General features: G+C 53.3%; 1 protein-coding gene across 7 annotated transcripts in view; it reads left to right on the forward strand.

The window, feature by feature from the left end:
- KAT2B (lysine acetyltransferase 2B) overlaps positions 1–17969 on the forward strand; it is a 96675-nt gene that overhangs the window by 1272 nt on the left and 77434 nt on the right. Inside the window, exon 1 of one of the 7 annotated variants that reach the window (XM_081559407.1) lies at positions 131–461. The exons of 4 other annotated variants lie outside the window; for them this stretch is intronic. In XM_081559407.1, coding sequence (XP_081415533.1) covers positions 216–461 — 246 coding nt within the window. In that variant the 5' untranslated portion in view covers positions 131–215. Of the gene's footprint in view, positions 1–130; positions 462–776; positions 1233–8593; positions 8739–17969 lie in introns of those variants that run through there. 2 more of the 7 variants (XM_081559470.1, XM_081559478.1) reach the window with 2 other exon arrangements.

The raw sequence follows: 17969 nt of genomic DNA on the forward strand, positions 1-17969 counted from the left end.
GGGGAGGCCCGCGGGGAGGAGGCCCGGGCGGGCGGCGGGCGGCGCCGGCCCCTCCCTCCGCGAGCAGCTGCGGCCTCGGCGCGCGGCGGGCGGCGGGCGGCGGCGGGCGGCGGCGGGCGGGCGGGGGTCCCGCGCTCCCGGCGCCCAGAGCCGGGCGGAGACCCTGGCGGCGGCCGCGGCCCCGACTCGCGGCGCCTGCTGCGCTCCGGGCCGGCATGTCGGAGGCGGGCGGGCCCGCGCCCGGGGCGCCCCCGCTGCCCCCCGCGCCCCCGCAGGGGCCCCCGGGCGCGGCGGCCGGGGGCGCGGGCTCCTGCGGGCCGGCCGCGGCGGGGGCGGCGGCGGGCGCGGCCGAGGGCCCGGGAGGCGGCAGCTCGGCCCGGATCGCCGTGAAGAAGGCGCAGCTGCGCTCCGCCCCGCGGGCCAAGAAGCTGGAGAAACTCGGGGTGTACTCTGCCTGCAAGGTAGGCGCGCCGCCCGGCCCCCACCCGCCCCCGGGCCGGAGAGGCGCCCCAAGCCGAGCCCCGTCTGGGGGCGCCGACCGGGAGAGGACCCCCCTCCCCCCCGCAGGCGTTGCTCCGCGCCCTCGCTGCCCTGGGGCGCTGCTGCTCTGTAGGAGCTCGCCGGAGGCGCCTTCCGGGAGCGGAGCGGGTCCCAGGGAACCCCTCTTGGGGACCTGCGCGCACCCTTCGGCTCTCGTCCCCGCTGGGCGGAGCTGGGTGGAAGCGGGGGCGCGACCCTGGACTCGGGGCGCTCGGGGCGGGGGGCGCTGCGCGTGCGGGCGGCCGGGCGCCCGGTGCTGTTACTTGTGCAGCTGGGACGCCGCCCCGGCCCTCAGCTGTAAACAGCACCCCCGGCCCCCCTGCCCGTCCGGACGCGGCGCCGCCGGGGGGGCCGCTGTCAGCTCGGCTTGTACCGGGTGACGGCGGGGCGGGGGCGGGCGTCCCGGCCCTGCGCCCCTCGCAGACGCGTCCAGGCCGGGCTCTCCGGGTCGGTGACCCCTCGCGCGCGTTCCCCGGCCAGGAGGCTTCAGCGTCTGTAGGGGCTTCTCGGCCCCTGGATGCGCTCCCCTCCGCGCCGCTCACGCCCTGTGTAGACGCTGCCGGGTTCAGTACAGGCTTGTCGGCTGGGGTAGCGTCCACTCAGACTTGAGCGCGCAGGCATCTCCCGGGAGCCGCTTCCAGACGGACTCCGGTATCCGAAGGGCTGGGACGAGGCTGAGAGGCTGCTCTCAGGTGAGGTGATGCTGGGCGGGTCATAGGCCGCGTCCCAAGGGGCAAACCCTAGTCCCCCCCTGGACGGTATCGGATTACCCCTTCTCGGTTGGGCCGAGAAACAAGCTGGGAGACAGTGGCGCCCCATGGCTGGTGTCTCTGAAGGGGTAGTACGAGTGATCAGGTGAGGCGTGTGCTTCTTAGAAGGGCCCTGGTGTTGGCTGCCAGGCGCCTCAGATGAGTGAGAATAAGGCGGGGGAGCCGCGGGCTCAAGGCAGGTCTGTGCCGGGCAGGGAACGGGCCCAGGGACCGAGCGGCCGCGGGCTTCGGAACCAGAGGGCCTCGGCCCGGCGCCTGTCCGCTGCGTGTTTCTGGTCTGGTTTTCGTCGGGTTCCTTCTCACCCTGCTGCCACCCTAACTTGCCTGAAGTTTTGGTCCTGTCTAAAACCCTTGAGCATCTGTGCCCTGCATTCATATTTTTAATCCTTTCAGATGTCCATGAGTGAAATTAGCACCTTTTCTAAAGTTTATAACTTAAAAGTGTTTTACGTTCACATTAACAACCAAACCTATTGGAAGGGAAAACCTTGTCATCGAAGGTCTCTCTTCTTGCTCCTGGGAGGCTGCAAGTGTCCGTATCTATTTGCTCCTTCATTCATCCAGTGTTAGAGGGATTCCCATCGGGGTGCCAGGCATTGTGCTAGACGCTGGGCCAGTGACAGCCGAAATGTGTCCTTCTAGGGCTACTGACCAGGCATGTGCACGCCGTTGCATGCATGTGGTGGGCGAACCAGTTACAGTGAATCTCAGAAAACCTGCTTTCTTAGAATGCTGTTGGCACTCAGAGCAGGGCCTTCACGGACTGGAGCGTGGTTGGGCAGGAATAGCTTCCTGGAGGAGCTGTCAGTGGGTGCTGAGGACTCGGCGGTGCAGGGTGGGGTGAGCTGCAGCTTCTTGGACTGGAGAAACTGAAAGTAGCTCTGACAGCTTGGAGCCAGGCCAGCGGGACCTGGAGGCCACTGACCTGGGGCCCGGGTCGGTGAGGAGGTGTGTGTGTGGCCAAGAGGGAGGCCAGGGATCTTAATATTATCTCAGGTTTTTTGTTTGTTTGTTTGTTTGCTTTTTAACTGTGCTTGAAGTGTGAGGAGGTGCAGGAGACCAGCATCTATGTTCCTTTCTGAGCTTGCCTCTACCTACTATGTAAGAAAACCGTGAAGGACAGGTTCCCCTACCTTCTCTCACCGATCGGCCACTTGGCAAAAGTGACATCTCTCTGGAAAGAGACAAGTACGTTCCTGGGGGGAGGGGCGGGGGGTTGGAGCTATTATAAGAAACAGGCCTCAGACCTGAGAAAAGATCTGGCCTTTAAACTTCACAAACAGACAGAAAAAGAAGGGAGCTAGCTCCTAGCCGGGAAGGGGCGCCACACCCCGGGGAGGAAAAAAAAAGAAACAAACTTGTTTTGCAGGATCCAGAGTAGAGTTCTTTGAACTGTGTCCTGGCCCAGGTTGCTCGGGTGACACAGCCAGAGTGTAGATCTGACCATATTCTGTCCCTACTGACCCTTAATTTCTCTTTACGGGTGTTCGCAAGACCCTGCGTGGTCTGGCCACTGCTATCTCTGGCCCCTTTTCAGGGCCGTGCATGCAAGGTTCCCTTCTGCCTCAGGGCCTTTGCACGTACTGTTTGTTCACTAGGACCGAAAGCTCTTCTTCCCTCACCTTCAAGCGAACTCCCAGCTCTTCCTGCAGATCTCAGGTTCCTTGCATCACCTTTACCACCCTATCAGCCTTCCCATTCTAAATTTTCAGAAGCCCCTCTGTACTTATTTTTTCTTCCTGGTGCTTTTATCTTGACTTTTAATTGTGTGATTATTTGGTAATGTGTTTGTCACTCTGAACAGATCCTAAGTGATGTGATTATTGACTGGATGAATGAACTAGAAAACACCAAGATGATTAACTGTTAGAAGCCCAGTAGTGAAATTGTAGCCTGACCACTTCTTGACAGCTGGGTGGAGGGAATTGGTGATTTTTCACATATGGCATTTCCAGGGCTCTCACAGATGTGCATAGGACTAGATTTTTAGTGTTATAGAAGGAGCCCCAAGTAAGTTACAAGCAGCCCAAATCCACATCTGTTTGAATGAAAGTGTAATTTATGTACCGGAAAACCAAAACCATTATCTGACTCTTCCCGGGGAAATAGGCCATTTCTCGAGGAGAGGAGGCTGGAGAGGGTGGTGGGTGAGAGTCCCCTGAGTTCACATTTCAGGCCCCACTGTGTGACCTTGGACATGACTTTACCTCAATCTCCACTTCCTTGTCTACAAGCGGGCCCACCTCACAGGGTAACACCGAGGATTTCGAGCGGCCCTGTGTCTGAGGCAGCAGCAGGTGTGTGTGGCCCATGGCGCATCCTCGGAGCAGCTCAGAGTAGGGTGCCCTGCAAATGGGGCCGTCTCAGCTCTGCTGCATGTGTGGCCTTGGGCCCCAGGCACTGAGTTTCCCTCTGAACCTGGCTTGCTTCATCTCTAAGATGGAGACGATGACTTCAGCCTTGGAGTTCAAAGACAGAAGGTCCCAGAATGTTCCTGGAACCTGAGTGTTGGGTCCACACTGGCAAAATGAACTTTCGTGGTGCTGAACCAGAAATAAGAGTTTCAGATGTAGAAAACAAACTTATGCTTACCAGGAGAGAAAGCGGTGGGGGAGATAAATTGGGAGATTGGGGTTGACGTGTACACATTACTGTGTATCAGATAATAAGCACAGGAAACCCTGCTCAATAATCTGTGATTACTATATAGGAAAAGAATCTAAGAAGGAGTGGGTATACGTTTATGTGTAACTGATTCACATTAGTGTACACCTGAAACGAACGCAACACTGTAAATCCACAATACTCTACTAAAAATTACTAAAAAAAAGCCAGGGGCCGCCAAGCAGTCACAGAGGACGCAGTTGATGAGATTCCGGGCTGAGAGCCATACTTGAGAGACCAACATGGGCACAGGACTGGAAAATTAGTCTCCATTTAAAAGTAACGGTTTATCATCTAGAAGTGACCCTGGGTGCGAAACGTCGCGAGCGCAGGCAGAGGAACTGCTCTAAGAGAAAGCTCCCTGCGTTGGGCTGCCAGCGAATGAGGGGGAGCGGGGAGAACCAGCCTTGAAGTTGGGGCGAGCGCGGGGAGCCCCTGTTTGTGTCTGTCCGCCTCCTGGGAGCAGATTGCTGTTCCAGCATCTAGAGCAGCGGCTCTTACCCAGGAGCTCTTGTGCCCCCCAGGGGATGTTTGGCAAAGTCTGGGGACGTTTTCGGCCGTTGTAACGTGGGGAGGTGGCCCTGCTGGCAGCTGGTGAACAGGCCTGGGGTGTTGGTGACCGTCCCATGGTGCAGGAGCCGCCCCCTCCCCAACCGCCGCAGGGACCCTGCCTCGAGAAACCGCCTCAAAACACTGATTTGCCCCCAAATACCATAAATTTGCAGCCGAGGAAAAAATGAATACTTTTCGTGTTAATTTGAATAACACTCAAAACCTGAAAAAAATCTTGTTTGTGAACCCTGGGCATATTTTTAAACAGCTTTATTTTGGTATAATTTATAGACCATAAAACTCACCAACTGTGTGTGGTCAGATGCTTTTGAGTAAACGTGTCCAGTAGTGCTTCCATGACCGCAGGCCAGTGTTATCATTCTGCCATCCCCCCACCACCCCAAAAGTCTGGTCATCCCCCCACCTCCCACTGTGGGCACCCTTTTAAGGTGATGTTTTATATCAGGCGATTGTTGGTTTGCAAACAGAAACTCAACTGAAAGTATCTTTTGGGAGACTTTTTCAGATCAGCAGTATTGTTGCAGCAAAGCACAGGACACCCAGGTGGGTAGATAAAATCTTTAAAACAAAAAAACCAACTCCGCCTCTAGCCCCACTGCTCTAAAGGGGGTGCCATGGAACCAAGCGCATAGGCAGAATGTTTCACTTGGCAGGCAGCAAACACGAAGTAAGAAAGATGACCAAATTGAATTATTTCCTCCTAAACGCTTAGAGAAGATTGAAATGCCAGTCTGCAAAAGCTTCGGGTTAAAGTTTGCAGTTTTATGTAACTGAGAAAAGTAGTTTATAGGGCAAAACAGCACAAAAATCTGCTGAGGACTGTTTTGTTTTAGGAAGCCTGTGCTTGCAAAAATAGTGTTTTGTGAGGCCGTGCTGGTGGGTCTTGTGTGTGTTTGTGTTTACCATTCAGTAGATCTAAACCTTGTTACCTGTCCACACTGGCAGGATTTAATCCGGCGTCCATTTAATTCTGTAAATCCACGGGTCTGACTGGTCATAGGGAACGTTGAGGGTGAAATATGCAGTTTCATTCCAGGTACCGTGGAACAATCAGAACATCTGCTTTTCAGATGAGAGACCTGGATACTCAGCTCAGTGCCAGTAAAGCTTGGGTTTCCGCGGCTCAGCGGCTTCTGACGGAGTTCGTCTGTTCCACCCTGAGAGGAAGATTTGGGAAGAGCTGTCAGAGGTTTCCGCCCCAGACAGTCTCCTACTCCGAACCTGATTCCAGGCTTTGAATCTGCCGCGGTGCCTGTGCGAGACTGCAGGCCAGCCGGCCCCCTGCGACCTGAAGGGAACCTGGAGGGTCAGCTGCCCCTGCCTGGTGCCCCCGGTGGGCCTCGCCTGCCTGCCTTTCAGTCTCCTCGCGGGTGGAGCGGGAGGCAGGGGCCGCCTCATCCGTTTACCACGAAGACAAGATTGTCGAGTGTCTCCGAGCGCTCTTAGAACACAGGCATTCCACGGACGACTGTTTTATTTTTTAACAATTTCCGTTGGTATCAGCAGTTCTGTCGCTAGCGTTGTGCTGAACGACATCTGATGCTTCCACCTGGGGGAACAGAAAGGCTGGGAGGTCATCTCCCCGCAGGCTGAGCCCCGAGGAGGGAGCCGCCTTGTCCCGCCCGCGGCCAGGGGACGAGCTCCGGGCTGGGCCGTGAGGGCGCCTTCCTGCAGATGGGTTTACAGGGGCCTGCGTTCCTGGCAGGCGCTCTCCTCCTCTCCTTTGACGGTTACTGTGCTCCTATTGAGAGGTATGTTCAAAGGCTTTCTCTAGTTCATGGAGACCGTGCAGGCAAGCGAACAGGGTAAGTGTTCTTTATGACTGGCCCAGGGCAGACAGATGCATGCCCTAGATTGTTTTAAAGCTGACAATCAAGAGCGGCCCCCGAGCTGGCCCCAGAGAGTTCCGTGTGGAAGGGAGATGAAAGGGCTGTCGACTCAGGCCATCAGGTGCCAGATGGGCTGGAGAGGTGAGGACTCGCCTGTCCTGGGAATGTAGGAGTCCCGGAAGAGCTCTAGATAAGACTGCACACGCGGCAGAATTTCAGCACAATCCAGACGAAAGCAGTCTTTTTACACTTGTGCTGCGCAGCCGCTGCAGCGCTCAGATCTTCAGTGTGTGCGAGGATTTGGGGGTGCGCTTCTGCACATCTGCACATCTGTGCCACCGTCACCCAGATAACGCTGTGGAGCGTTTCCAGCCTCCCAGAGGCAGTGCGCGCCCTCCCCAGCGCCGGTACCCTTTTTTCTGATGCTTCTTGCCAGAGACTAGCTCTGCCTCCCCGAGGCTTCACATCAGTGGAGTCACAGCGCGCCCCGCCTCTGGCTCTGTTCATCCACGTGGCGGCCGTAGGATGTGTGTGTGTGTGTTGTCAGCTGTAGCCCTAGTTCATAAAAGCCCATGTGTTTAAGCTAGAAAACAAGTTAAAATTGGTTAACCATTTACAGAATGGAAGTCATTGGACGTGGACAGCTTCCTAGGATGAATTTTAATTAGGCTTTTGGAACTTTTATTTATTTATTTTTTTGTGGCTTCACTGCACTGCATGGCTCGTGGGCTCTCAGTTCCCTGACCAGGGGTTGAACCCAGGCTCCCAGCAGTGAAACCATGGCCTCCTAACCCCTGACTGCTGGGGAAGTCCCCTGATTAGGCTTCTGAAAGAAAAGATGGGAATTTGATCTTCAGATGAACCAGGAAGAACCCACGAGGGTAAGAATGTGATGGGAAATCTAGGAGGCGTGCCGGCTGCGCGGATGTAGAGAAGGATCCGATGAGAGGGAGGATCCTGCAGCCTGTGGCCGCTCGGCTGTGCACGCCCGGCCTGTGACCTTCCTCCTCCCTGCAGCCTCTTGGGGAGCCCTTGCCGGTGAATGTCATGCCAAGTCCTGCTGTCACCCCCTTGGCCGCGTCCGGTCCAGAAGGCTCCAGTGGACCCTGACACCTCCGTGTTACTGGCCCAGGGGTAGACACACTGCCCAGAGACGGTCCCTCCTGGTTCACACCCCTGATCTCCAGAACTGTGTGCTGAGGCCGCTAAGGGCCCCGTCCTCGCCAGGAGCGGCACCCCGTTTACTGTACAGCCTCTGGTTTTCCCAAACAACTCATCCTTGAAAACCCATGTTAAATATTCAAGATAAGCTTGCTATTTAATGGAATCATATGGACCGTAAAATGATCTTTTCTGTAGTTGATAGGGGATCAACCAGGATTTTCATCTTTTTGTCTTGCGTGTGCGTATATATAACACAGGGGTGTTATCCCCATGCCATTTATATATTCACTTAACATTTGTTTCCATGGGCAACTTAGGAGGATTACCACTCAGGTAGGCTTTCTTTTTTAAAACTTCTTATTGGAGTATAGTTGATTTACAATGTTTTGTTAGTTTCAGGTGTACAGCAAAGTGAATCAGTTACACATATATCCACCTTGTTTTGATTCTTTCCCATATAGGTCATTACTGAGCACTGACTCCTGTGCTGCACGATATGTCCTTGAGTGAAAGTGAAAGTGAGAGTCTCTCAGTCGTGTCTGACTCTCTGAGACCCCCATGGACTGTACAGCCCATGGAATTCTCCAGGCCAGAACACTGGAGTGGGGAGCCTTTCCCTTCTCCAGGGGATCTTCCGCACCCAGGGATCGAGCCCAGGTCTCCTGCACTGCAGGCGGGTTCTTCACCAGCTGAGCCACCGGGGGAGCCCACAGTGTGTCCTTGTTAGTTGTCTCTGTTACACACGGTAGTGTATATTGTCTGTTTCAATCTCCCAATTTATTCCTCCCCACACAATAGGCTTTCTTTAATTTGTTCTTCTGTTTGTACCCAGAGGCCCAGACACAGGACTTACTATGTTTTTAATCAGGAGTGAAATGCATTTATTTTGGAAAAAAAAGTGTGAATGAGGTCTCTAACGATTCCCTTGGAGTGACACACCACCTCACCTTAGGAGGAGGTTCCCTATAATCTCTTCAGTGACCTCAGGGCAAGGTGTGAGGGGTTATTTCCATGAAGTCCACACCATCGAGCTTGGGGCCTGGACAGCCTCCTGGGTGGCGTCAGTGGTTCGCGGGAGAGTCCAGAAATGGAGGGTGATCCCTGACTAAATCCGAGTGACCGCTGGCCGCTGCCCCAGTTGTGTCGGCTCTAACAAGCTGGTGTTGGAACTGGCTGGCAGAAGGCCAGGGAAGCCAAGGTCAGTGCACTTTGGAACGGCGACGTGAGTCCTGGCAGCCAGCACGTCCCTGCAGGACCACCTGCCCCGCTGCCTCCCGGGGACATGTTCACGAGTGCTGGCAGGCTGGGTGACCTGGGCGGGGAGGGGGGGTCCCCAACGTGCTGCTTTCTTGCTGTGAGACTGTGGGGCGGGGGGGGGGCGGGACTGAGACTGTGGGGCGGGGGGGGGGTCCCGCCCCCTCCACAAGCCTCGGATCTCAGGAGCGGAGAGAGGGGTCCTGCCACCATCCCTGTTCATCCGGCAAACCCTCCTGGAACGCGCCGGGCGCTGGCGTAGACGCGAGGACACAGCAACAGATGGCCGCTCGCTCTGGGAGAGCTTGCTTTCTGGTGGCAGAAGCAGACAGTAAACAAGAAAATAGCAGAGAGTGCTAAGTGCCGCACACAGAGTGAAAATGGAAAACAGAGCTGTGGATGAGGCTCCCTGGGCGGCTCCACCGGACGTGTGCCCGGAAAGTTCTCTCTGAAGAGGGGACCGTCCTGTACCTGAGTGATGGCAGGGAGCCAGCTCTGCGTGGGGACCCTGGGACCCAGGGAGAGGCTGCTGCAGAGACTCCGACCCAGGGGGCTTGGCAGGGTCACGGGCAGCCGGGGACCGCTGGGCTGGGGGGCGGGGGTGACACGGGTGAGGTGGGGGGGGTCAATGGGGCCGGGTTGCCAGAGGACCATCCTCACGGTGAAATGATCTGATGTCCCACTTACAAGCAGTTTCAACAAATGCATAGCCAGACCCAGAACGTTTTTGTCACCGTAGAAAGACCCCCCCAGAAGCAACCGCTGATCTACTTTGTGTCACCAAAGGTTAGTTTTGATATTCCTGCATTTCTTATAAATGATCCCACGTAGTACACACTGTTCTTTTTGCACTCTGCTTAGGATTTTGGGGGTTCATTCATGTTGCTACATACATCAGTAGTTTATTTCTTTTTATTGTTGAGAAATACTCCACTATATGGATGTGCTACAGTTTATCTGTCTACTTGTTGATCGATCTGGCCTGTTTCCAGTATTTTCAGAGAAGACCTGCTTGTTTTATGCATCCTCTTTGGCTGCTCTGAGAAGGATAAAGTGTGTAAGACAAAGAGTGGAAAAAGAGGGCCGCTTGAGGTTATTACGGTCCAGGTCTAAGTGGACGGTGGCTTGGACGAAGGCAGAGGACGGGTGAGGAGACAGCTTGAGGCTGTATCACGAGTTCAGAAGCAACAGGATTTGAGTTGCTGGGGGGCGTGCTGGCATGTGAAAAAAAGACGGGAATGTGTGTAATGGGAAGGTTGTTGGCCTGAGCAGCTGAGAGGAGGGATCCATTTATCAAGATGGTGAGACCGCGGGAGAACCATTGAGATGGGTGAGAGTCGAGAATTCTCTTACCGATGTGTTATGGTGTGATTCTGAGTCAAGTGATGCTAAAGTGAGGTGATTCATTTAGCAGTTGTGTGTAATATCTGGAGCATTCTAAATAGTTAGCCAATGGTAGCTACTATTCCAGTTACATGCAGCACTAATTAAACCTAAGTGTCTGCGACAGATGAATGGATAAAGGTGTGGTGTGTATATACAATGGGCTGTTACTTGGTCATAAAATGGATGAAATAATGTCACTTGCTGCAACATGGATGGATCTAGGGATTATCACACGAAGTGAAGTAAGATGAAAACCATATGATACCACTTACACGTGGACTCTGAAATAGTACAAGTGAGCTTACAAAACAGAAACAGACTCAGAAACAGAAAACAAGCTTATGGTCCCCAGAGTGGGGGAGGGACCCTTTAGTAGGAGTCTGGGCTTGAGGTATACACGCTGCTGTGTACAAAACAAGTGAACAGCAAGGCCCTGCTGTGTAGCACAGGGAACCACATTCAGTATCTTGTGATCACCTGTTATGGAAGAGAACAGGAAAAGAAATATATATATATATACACACAGGATAACAATTACTTTTCTGTATACCTGAAACGAACACACTATTGTAAGTCAACTATACTTGGAAAAGAAACACAACGGTGGTAAGTAACAGTTACTGATCTTAATACAGTGACTTGCCCACCTGGAGGCAAAGGAAAAGTGAGTAAACAGAAATAGTGGGAAATAGGGTCCCCTGGGTAAAGAGGAGAGCCCTTGATGGAAGGTCTTGAGTTTCAGGTAGAAAACTTCACACTGAATCCGCGTGCTAATAGTGAGTCTTTACGCCAGGAAGGAGGAGACATGGGATATTTTAGAGCCAGGAGGTTGAGGTTTTGGTGTGGGGTGCTTGCTCCTCGGCCAGCCGGGTGAGCGCAGCAAGCAGGCCTCTCTGAGCGCGGGTCCCGCCGGCCTTCGGGTGGGGGAGATAGGACGATGCAGGCGACAGGCGCCTTGGGAGCGGCAGGCCGAAGTCTTGACTTCTCTCCTGGCATTTGTGAGCGGAGCCCGTGTTCCCTGTGCTCCAGGTGGGGACGGGGTGTTCCTTCCAGCCGCTGGCGGGGGTCTGACCGGGGCCTGGCGGTGAGAGAGAAGAAGTGTGAACCGGGAGAGCCTTGGAAAGGAGAACCAGGTGACCTGGGGTGGGGCCTTGCAGGCAGGTGGTCGCCCTGGGAGCTGGGGACGCCGATGCCGATGCCGGTGGGGAAGGGCGTGGTGGGCTGGGTGCTGGGGCTGAGGGCGGCCTCGAGAGCCCGGCCGAGGAGCCGGGTGGGGGGCCTGCCCTGCGGCCGGTGGGCTGCGAGGCTGACCCCGCGAGGGGGCCCCCTGAGCGGCGCCCGGCGCGGTCTGTGCCGCCTGTCCTGGTCGGGTCGGTGCCGAGACAGCAGGCGGGACCGAGACGTCCTGTCGGCGGCCCCGGGCGGTTCTGCCCGCCGGCAGCCCGAGGGGCCCCTGCCCTCGCTGGAGGCCAGGCCGGCCGCTTCGGGGGTCTCTGGCGAAGCCCACGGTGGGGACGCGCGCTTAGGCTGAGGCTCCAGGAACGTCTGCGGCTCCGCGCGCTGGGGCCGCAGCCTCCTGAGCCCCTCCGGGTGACGCTGCTGGGTTTGGGCCTGGAGGGGTGACTCGGGTGTGATGAGGGGGCCGGCCGAGGCCCTGGAGTCGTTCCCACAGCGTCTGAGGGTCACGGGGGTCCTGGGCCTTGGGTTCGCCCAGATCTGATGAGTCAGCGTGACGAGTCAGATCTTGACTGGACTCCGGCCTGGACACAGGGACGTCTTCCAGAGCTAGGGGTCTCCTCCCAGAGCTTCCCGGTTCATCTGATGTTGGTGCCTCGCGGAGGGTCTGCAAGGGCGTTGGGTCTTCAAGGGCGTTGTGTGAATCCCTGTCTGTACCTGCTCGTCTTGCTTGGGGTCATTTCCTCAGGGCTGAGTTCTCTCCCCTGTACCCTGGCCGCTGTCCTCAGTCCTCGTTTCACTGCCTCTCCCGTGGCTCTCCAGACCAGAATGGCGCCCTTCCTTCAGGTCTCCAGAGACGCTTGTGTTTCCGAGCGCCTCACTGGTTGTCCCCTCCTTCCAATTCTCTTCCCACTGTTTGGGGGGCTGTACCCTGCTGCACTCGGGATCTTAGTCCCCGAACCCCTCGGCCCTGCGGGGGAAGCTCAGTCTTAACCGCCGGCCACCCGGGGACCCCCAGTTTTCACTTTCCGCTGCCGTCCCAGGCAAAGTCCATCTCCTGAGGGAAGACTGTCTCCCCACTCCCACTTCCCTTTACCTCTGCTCAGAGCCCCCGAATCTTACAAATCCCGGTATCCAGTCACAGCTTTATGCTGTCTGTGGGCTGTCCATGGGCAGCTGTGTAAGCCAGAGGGATTATCACCGAGTGAGGAAAAAAAAAGTGCGCGTCCCAGAAAGGCTGGCTTAGCCGGTTAAATTCACAGCGTGTGTGGAGAGCGCACGTTAATCGGGGAGGAGAGAGGTTTTAGCAGTCGCATCCCCGAGGCCACCTTAGCATTTTGCTGCTCAGTGTGGTCCTCACCTCACTTCTTACAAATGAAATTCTGGGGCCTCACCTTGGCCTTCCTGATTCTGAATCTGCATTTTAACAGGATTGCTGAGGTAATTCGGGGGCAGATGAAAGTTTGAGAAACGTGGCTGCGAATCCCACGAGTATTATTCAAACTGCTTCCAAAGCAGTTCACTTCCAGAGACAACATTATTGGAATCACAGCTCATACAGCAGACTCCGGGTGTTGTTGCTGTTTTAAAATAGGATGAAAGGAATTTTTTTTTCCCCCAAAGAAATACATGATCAAAAAAAAAAGACATGCTCAGAGTTAAGAGCAGAATTCAGACGGCTCGCGATGGTGGCAAATGAAAACTTAGACGCTCCCACCCAAGTCCTCCCAACCCCAGCTCACTCTTTCTTCTCTTGAAATCATTTTCAGAAATTGTTGGTCTCCCTTCTTCCCCTGCCCTCCTGAGGCTGCATCTTCCATTTTCTACTATAGTTTAAGGGGGGAACTGCAGTCATTTTACAGAAACCCATTTCTGATTCCGATAGAATGAATTTGCAAACAAGCCAGAAAGCTGCAGGGCAGTAGGTCAAAGGTGTCTGAGAGGAACGCCAGCAAGAGGGCTTTATTATTAGCGTGTTTTAATTGTTTCAGCCTCTCCACTAATTGTGAAAACAGGGCAGCCTACTTAATGGCTTATTTCTGTCGTTTGTTATTTCTCCTTTGCTGGGGTAGATTCTGACAGGCGTGGCCACCTAGACGCTCTGCCTTCTTTTGCTTTTTCCTTGATCAAAAAGGACAGTGATGGAGACCCACCCCCCAGGGGCTGGTTTTTTATTATAATGATGATTTTTAATGTAGCTTATTAAGCTTCTTCAATTTGTATTTGAGAAAATAACCCTCAATTTTGGGCCACACTGTAGAAGACCCATATTTGAATAGAATTTAATAGCAAGTTCTTGCCCTCTTAAATGACAGCTTCATTGAGGTATAATTTGCATGGCATAAATTCCTCTGGCTTTAAGTGTGCAATTCAATAATTTTAGGAAACTGTCTGAGTAGTATAGGCATCACCGAAATCCAGGTTTCCATTACCCCAGAAAGGGCCTTGTGTCCTTTTGAAGTCAGCCCTGCGTGCACTTCCAGCCCAGACTGCCTTTTGACTTTCTGCCGCTGCTGCTCAGTCGTGTGGGACAGTGTGACCCCGTGGACTAGCCCCCCAGGCTCCTCTGTCCATGGGATGCTCCAGGCGTGAATACTGGAGTGGGTTGCCATCCCTCCCTCCAGTGGATCTTGCCAACCCAGGGATCGAACCCGGGTCTCCTGCATTGCAGGCAGTTGCTTTACCAGTGAGCCACCAGGGAAGCCCAGTCAACTTTCCACCTCCATACGTTTGCCTTTTCTGGACATTTATAAGACTGAAATGTATAATATGTGATTTTTTGGTGACTGGCTCCCTGCGTAATGTTCTGCAGCCCCTCCTGTGGCAGCTTCCGTCATCACGTCACTGTTTTCTGCCCTGTCAAACCCCGGTAGGTCTGCCGCATTTTATGAATGCACCAGTTGATGGGCTTTGGGTTCTTTTCACTTTTTGGCTAATATGAATAATGTTACTGAAAATGATTTTTTTTAAGTTGTGGTAGAATACACATCACGTAAAATGTATCATCTTAACCATTTTTAAGTTCAGCAGCGTTGAGAAGTTCGCGCTGTTGCGCAGCCATCATCGTCGCTCTGCCGCATCTCACCCTGCGGATGGAAGCCCTTCCCCTGGAGCAGTAGCTCCGCACGGCTTCTCTTACTCGGTTCCTGCCAACCTCCCCTTGTCTCTATGATTTGACTGCTTTTCATTCTGTGTTCTTTTGATGCACAGAAATTTTGCATTTTGATTAAGTCGTGTTTTTGTTGTTGCTGTCTATGCTTTTGATGTCCTATCCAATAAATCATGGACAAATCTAATGTCAAGAAGCTTTTCCCTTATGTTTTCTGCTAAGAGTTTCATTGTTTTAGGTTTTAGGTCTTTAATCCATTTGAGGTTAATTTTTCTATATGATTTAAGAGTCCAGCAACTTCATTCTTTTGCATGTGAATATTCAGTTTTTCCATTTGTCGAAAAGGTTGCCCTTTTCTCATTGAATGGTCTTGGCCTCTTGTCAAGAATCATTTGACCACCTGTGTGAGGGTTTATTTGGGGATTTTCTGTTAGTTTAACTTTTTATGAAACTGCTGAGTTGTTTTCCAAAGCAGCTGCTCCGTCTTACAGGCCCCGTCAACAGTGCCCGAGGACTCGTGTGTCTTCACGACCAGACGTATTACCTGCTCTTTTGGTTGCAGTCATCCTGGTGGGGGGGAGTTGTATCCCATTATGGTTTTTGTTCTGAACCTTTGAACGTTTTGCTTTTGTCCAGCCTGGAACAGAGAGGTAGCAAAACCGACACACACATGCACGTACACAACCGCAGGACCTGAACACAGCCGGTGCTTCTGTGGGGTGGACTGAGCAAACTCAGGGAGGTGTCTTAACGTCTAGAGCTTCTGCTTTCTCTCCCGAGGAACGGGAGTGATAAACCCCTTTCTCACACAGGGTGAGACGGGAGTGTGTGTCCAAGTAAGTGGCTGTTTACCCCATGCCGTAACGCTGGAGTCAGTTTTACTCCCTGAACGTCCCGTCTGTGTGGGACATTCCCTGTCACTGGTTTAACTTCCCCGGCAAACACGACTCTCTCGCATTTTAAGCCTGATGGCGTCCTGCTGGAGGGCCTGGCGCTCTGGCTGCAGCTCCTTGGGGTGCCAACCAGGACTCTTCGCGCCTGGAGCACCCTGCTCCCTGTCTGCCTGCCATCTGGGTCACGGTTACTTGTTTATCCAGTTTTGCTTCCTTCTGTCCTGGCTTCTGCATCCTCTGACCTCTCACCCTGGATCCTGCTGGGGCAGAGACTGTTTTTATTCCGTCAGCTTGTTGTCAGCTTGTCGGAAGCACTGAGGCGGCCTTTTCTCTCTTGGCGCTGCTGCTCTGCAGAGACGGGCTCCTGGGGGATGAGCTCTCCCCCCGCCCCCCATGCCCGGGTCGTAGCTGCCACAGTAATTGGCTTGACAGTCACTCCCTGCAAGGTTGTCCTGCAGCTGATACTTTGTTGAAGCTGCAAGGCCAACCCACTTGGGAGTTCCCTGAGCCAGCAGCCGTCTGGTCTAATTAAGGTGTTTTGAAGGGAGCCCTCTTATCTCAGAGAACACTGGCGGCCAGAACATCTGGAAGGGAGATAGGGAGGCCCAGGCGGAGGACAGGTAGCAGGCAGCTTGGGGCGCTTGGCAGAAAATGCGCTGCTGGCATCAGGGGTGATGCTGAGTGTTTTCTCAGGACTTAGTACGTCCTCTCTCGTAAACTGGGCCGTAGGTCCTGCATACGTTGAAAGTACGGTGCACTTAGGGTTCACTGTGTCCTGTGATGTTGGTACACATGTAAGAAGTACTTTTCTTATCCCACCAACGTGAAAAATCCAGAAACAAGTGAGACCTCCAGATATTTCAATTGGGTATAACTTTCATCACTTAGAAGCGTTTAAGAAATATGGGGACTCTTCTATACCTAAGCAGTTAGGCTCCATGGTGAAGACTTGGGTTTGGGGGGTGAATTTCCTTTAAACTCTAGTGCAGCAACGTCAACAGAAATAGAACGTGAACATGTGTCTGTAACTTAACATTTCCTAATAGCCACTAGTATTCTTAAACTTTTTATTAGAGTTGATTTACAATGTTGTGTTAGCTTCAGGTGTACAGCAAAGTGAATCAGTTATGCCTGCACATATATCCACTCTGTTTTAGATTCTTTTCCTATGTAGGTCAGTACACAGTATTGAGTGGAGTTCCCTGTGTTATACAGCAGGTTCTTATCTATTTTATGCCACTTGCATTAATTTTCTCGGAATGCCATAAAAAATGATCACAAACATTATCAGGAAGTTCCTTTAATTCAGTTTTGGAGGCCAGAGGTCTGAAAGCAAGGTGTCAGCAGGGCAGGGCTCTGGAGGGTCTGGAAGGAACCCTTCCTGGCGTCTTCCTAGCATCTGGTGGCTCCTGGCAGTCTTGGCCAGCACCAGGGATCCAACCCGTGTTCACTGCTTTGCAGGGTGGGTTGTTAACCCCTGAACCACCCACGAAGTTCCCTCCTTGGTTTTATAGATTCTCCTCTCCAGACTCTGTCTCCGCAGGGCGTCGTCCATATGTGTGAGTGACTTGGTGTCCAGATCTCCCTCTCCCTTCTCTTATAAGAATACCAGTTATTGGTTTTAAGGCCCAGTCTAAACTAGGTTAATTTTGTCTCAAGATCCTTAAGTAATCCTGTGTCCAGACAAGGTCCCTTTGTGAGGTTCCACGTGGTCATAAACTTTGGGGGACAAGTATTCACCACGTAAAAAATTGAAAGAAAAGTTTCATTGGTTTTAATGTTTTACCTAATATTCCAAAATATGATTATAACATGGAATCACTAGAAAAGAATTCCTCATTAGATAGTTTAGCATTCTTTCCCCGCCTTTGACACTCAGTCTCTGAATGCAGAGAGTATTTGACGACGCGGCTTACCTTGGCCTTGTCTGAGGGCCGCAGAGCGGTCAGGAGCCCCGCGGCTGACAGAGCTTTCCCACTTCAGGGTTTCTCTCTCTGTCCTCTCTTCTCGCCCTCCCTTCACCCTTCTCTTAGTTTTCATGGAATTTTTCTGTTTATTTGGGAAAAGTCTCAGTTGTTCTGAACAAAAGAAACAAAAACCTACTTTGTAAAAGCTACTGGGTTCCCAAGACTCAGCAGAGGAAGCAGGGTTAGCCACTTTTGAAAGAAAAGTCCTTTATTTAGTTACTTTCTAAATCATCGGAGTTTCTTGTTGTGCAATTTATTAAGCTCTCCTGTCACAAGTGGCTTCAGTGTGGGGCTGTACCCTCCCTGTATGGAGCAGAGGGGATGCAGGGGTCTTGGGGAGACGCTGCCTGCCGTGAGGTTCATGACCGAGCCGCTTCTCAGGCCCCTGAGAACACGGCCGTCTTCTGTCATATTAAGACAGAAGAGGCATCGACTTTACTTCCCGGCTCAAAGTCTGTTGCAATCATGAGGTTAAGATTTTTATCGCTGAAAATCCGTATCCTTTTCTCCAAGAACTGGAAGCTTGTTCCTGTCTTGGCTTGAACCTCAGTGAGGGGAGGGGGCTTATGAGCCGCGCCGCAGGGACACGGGTGTCGGACCCCGGAAACCTCACACGTGGTCCTTGATGAGGATGCGGTCTCCAC

The sequence above is a fragment of the Giraffa tippelskirchi genome, chromosome 2 (genome assembly GCF_054371585.1).
Source record: "Giraffa tippelskirchi isolate mGirTip1 chromosome 2, T2T-mGirTip1v1.2.pri, whole genome shotgun sequence".
Lineage (NCBI taxonomy): Eukaryota > Metazoa > Chordata > Mammalia > Artiodactyla > Giraffidae > Giraffa > Giraffa tippelskirchi.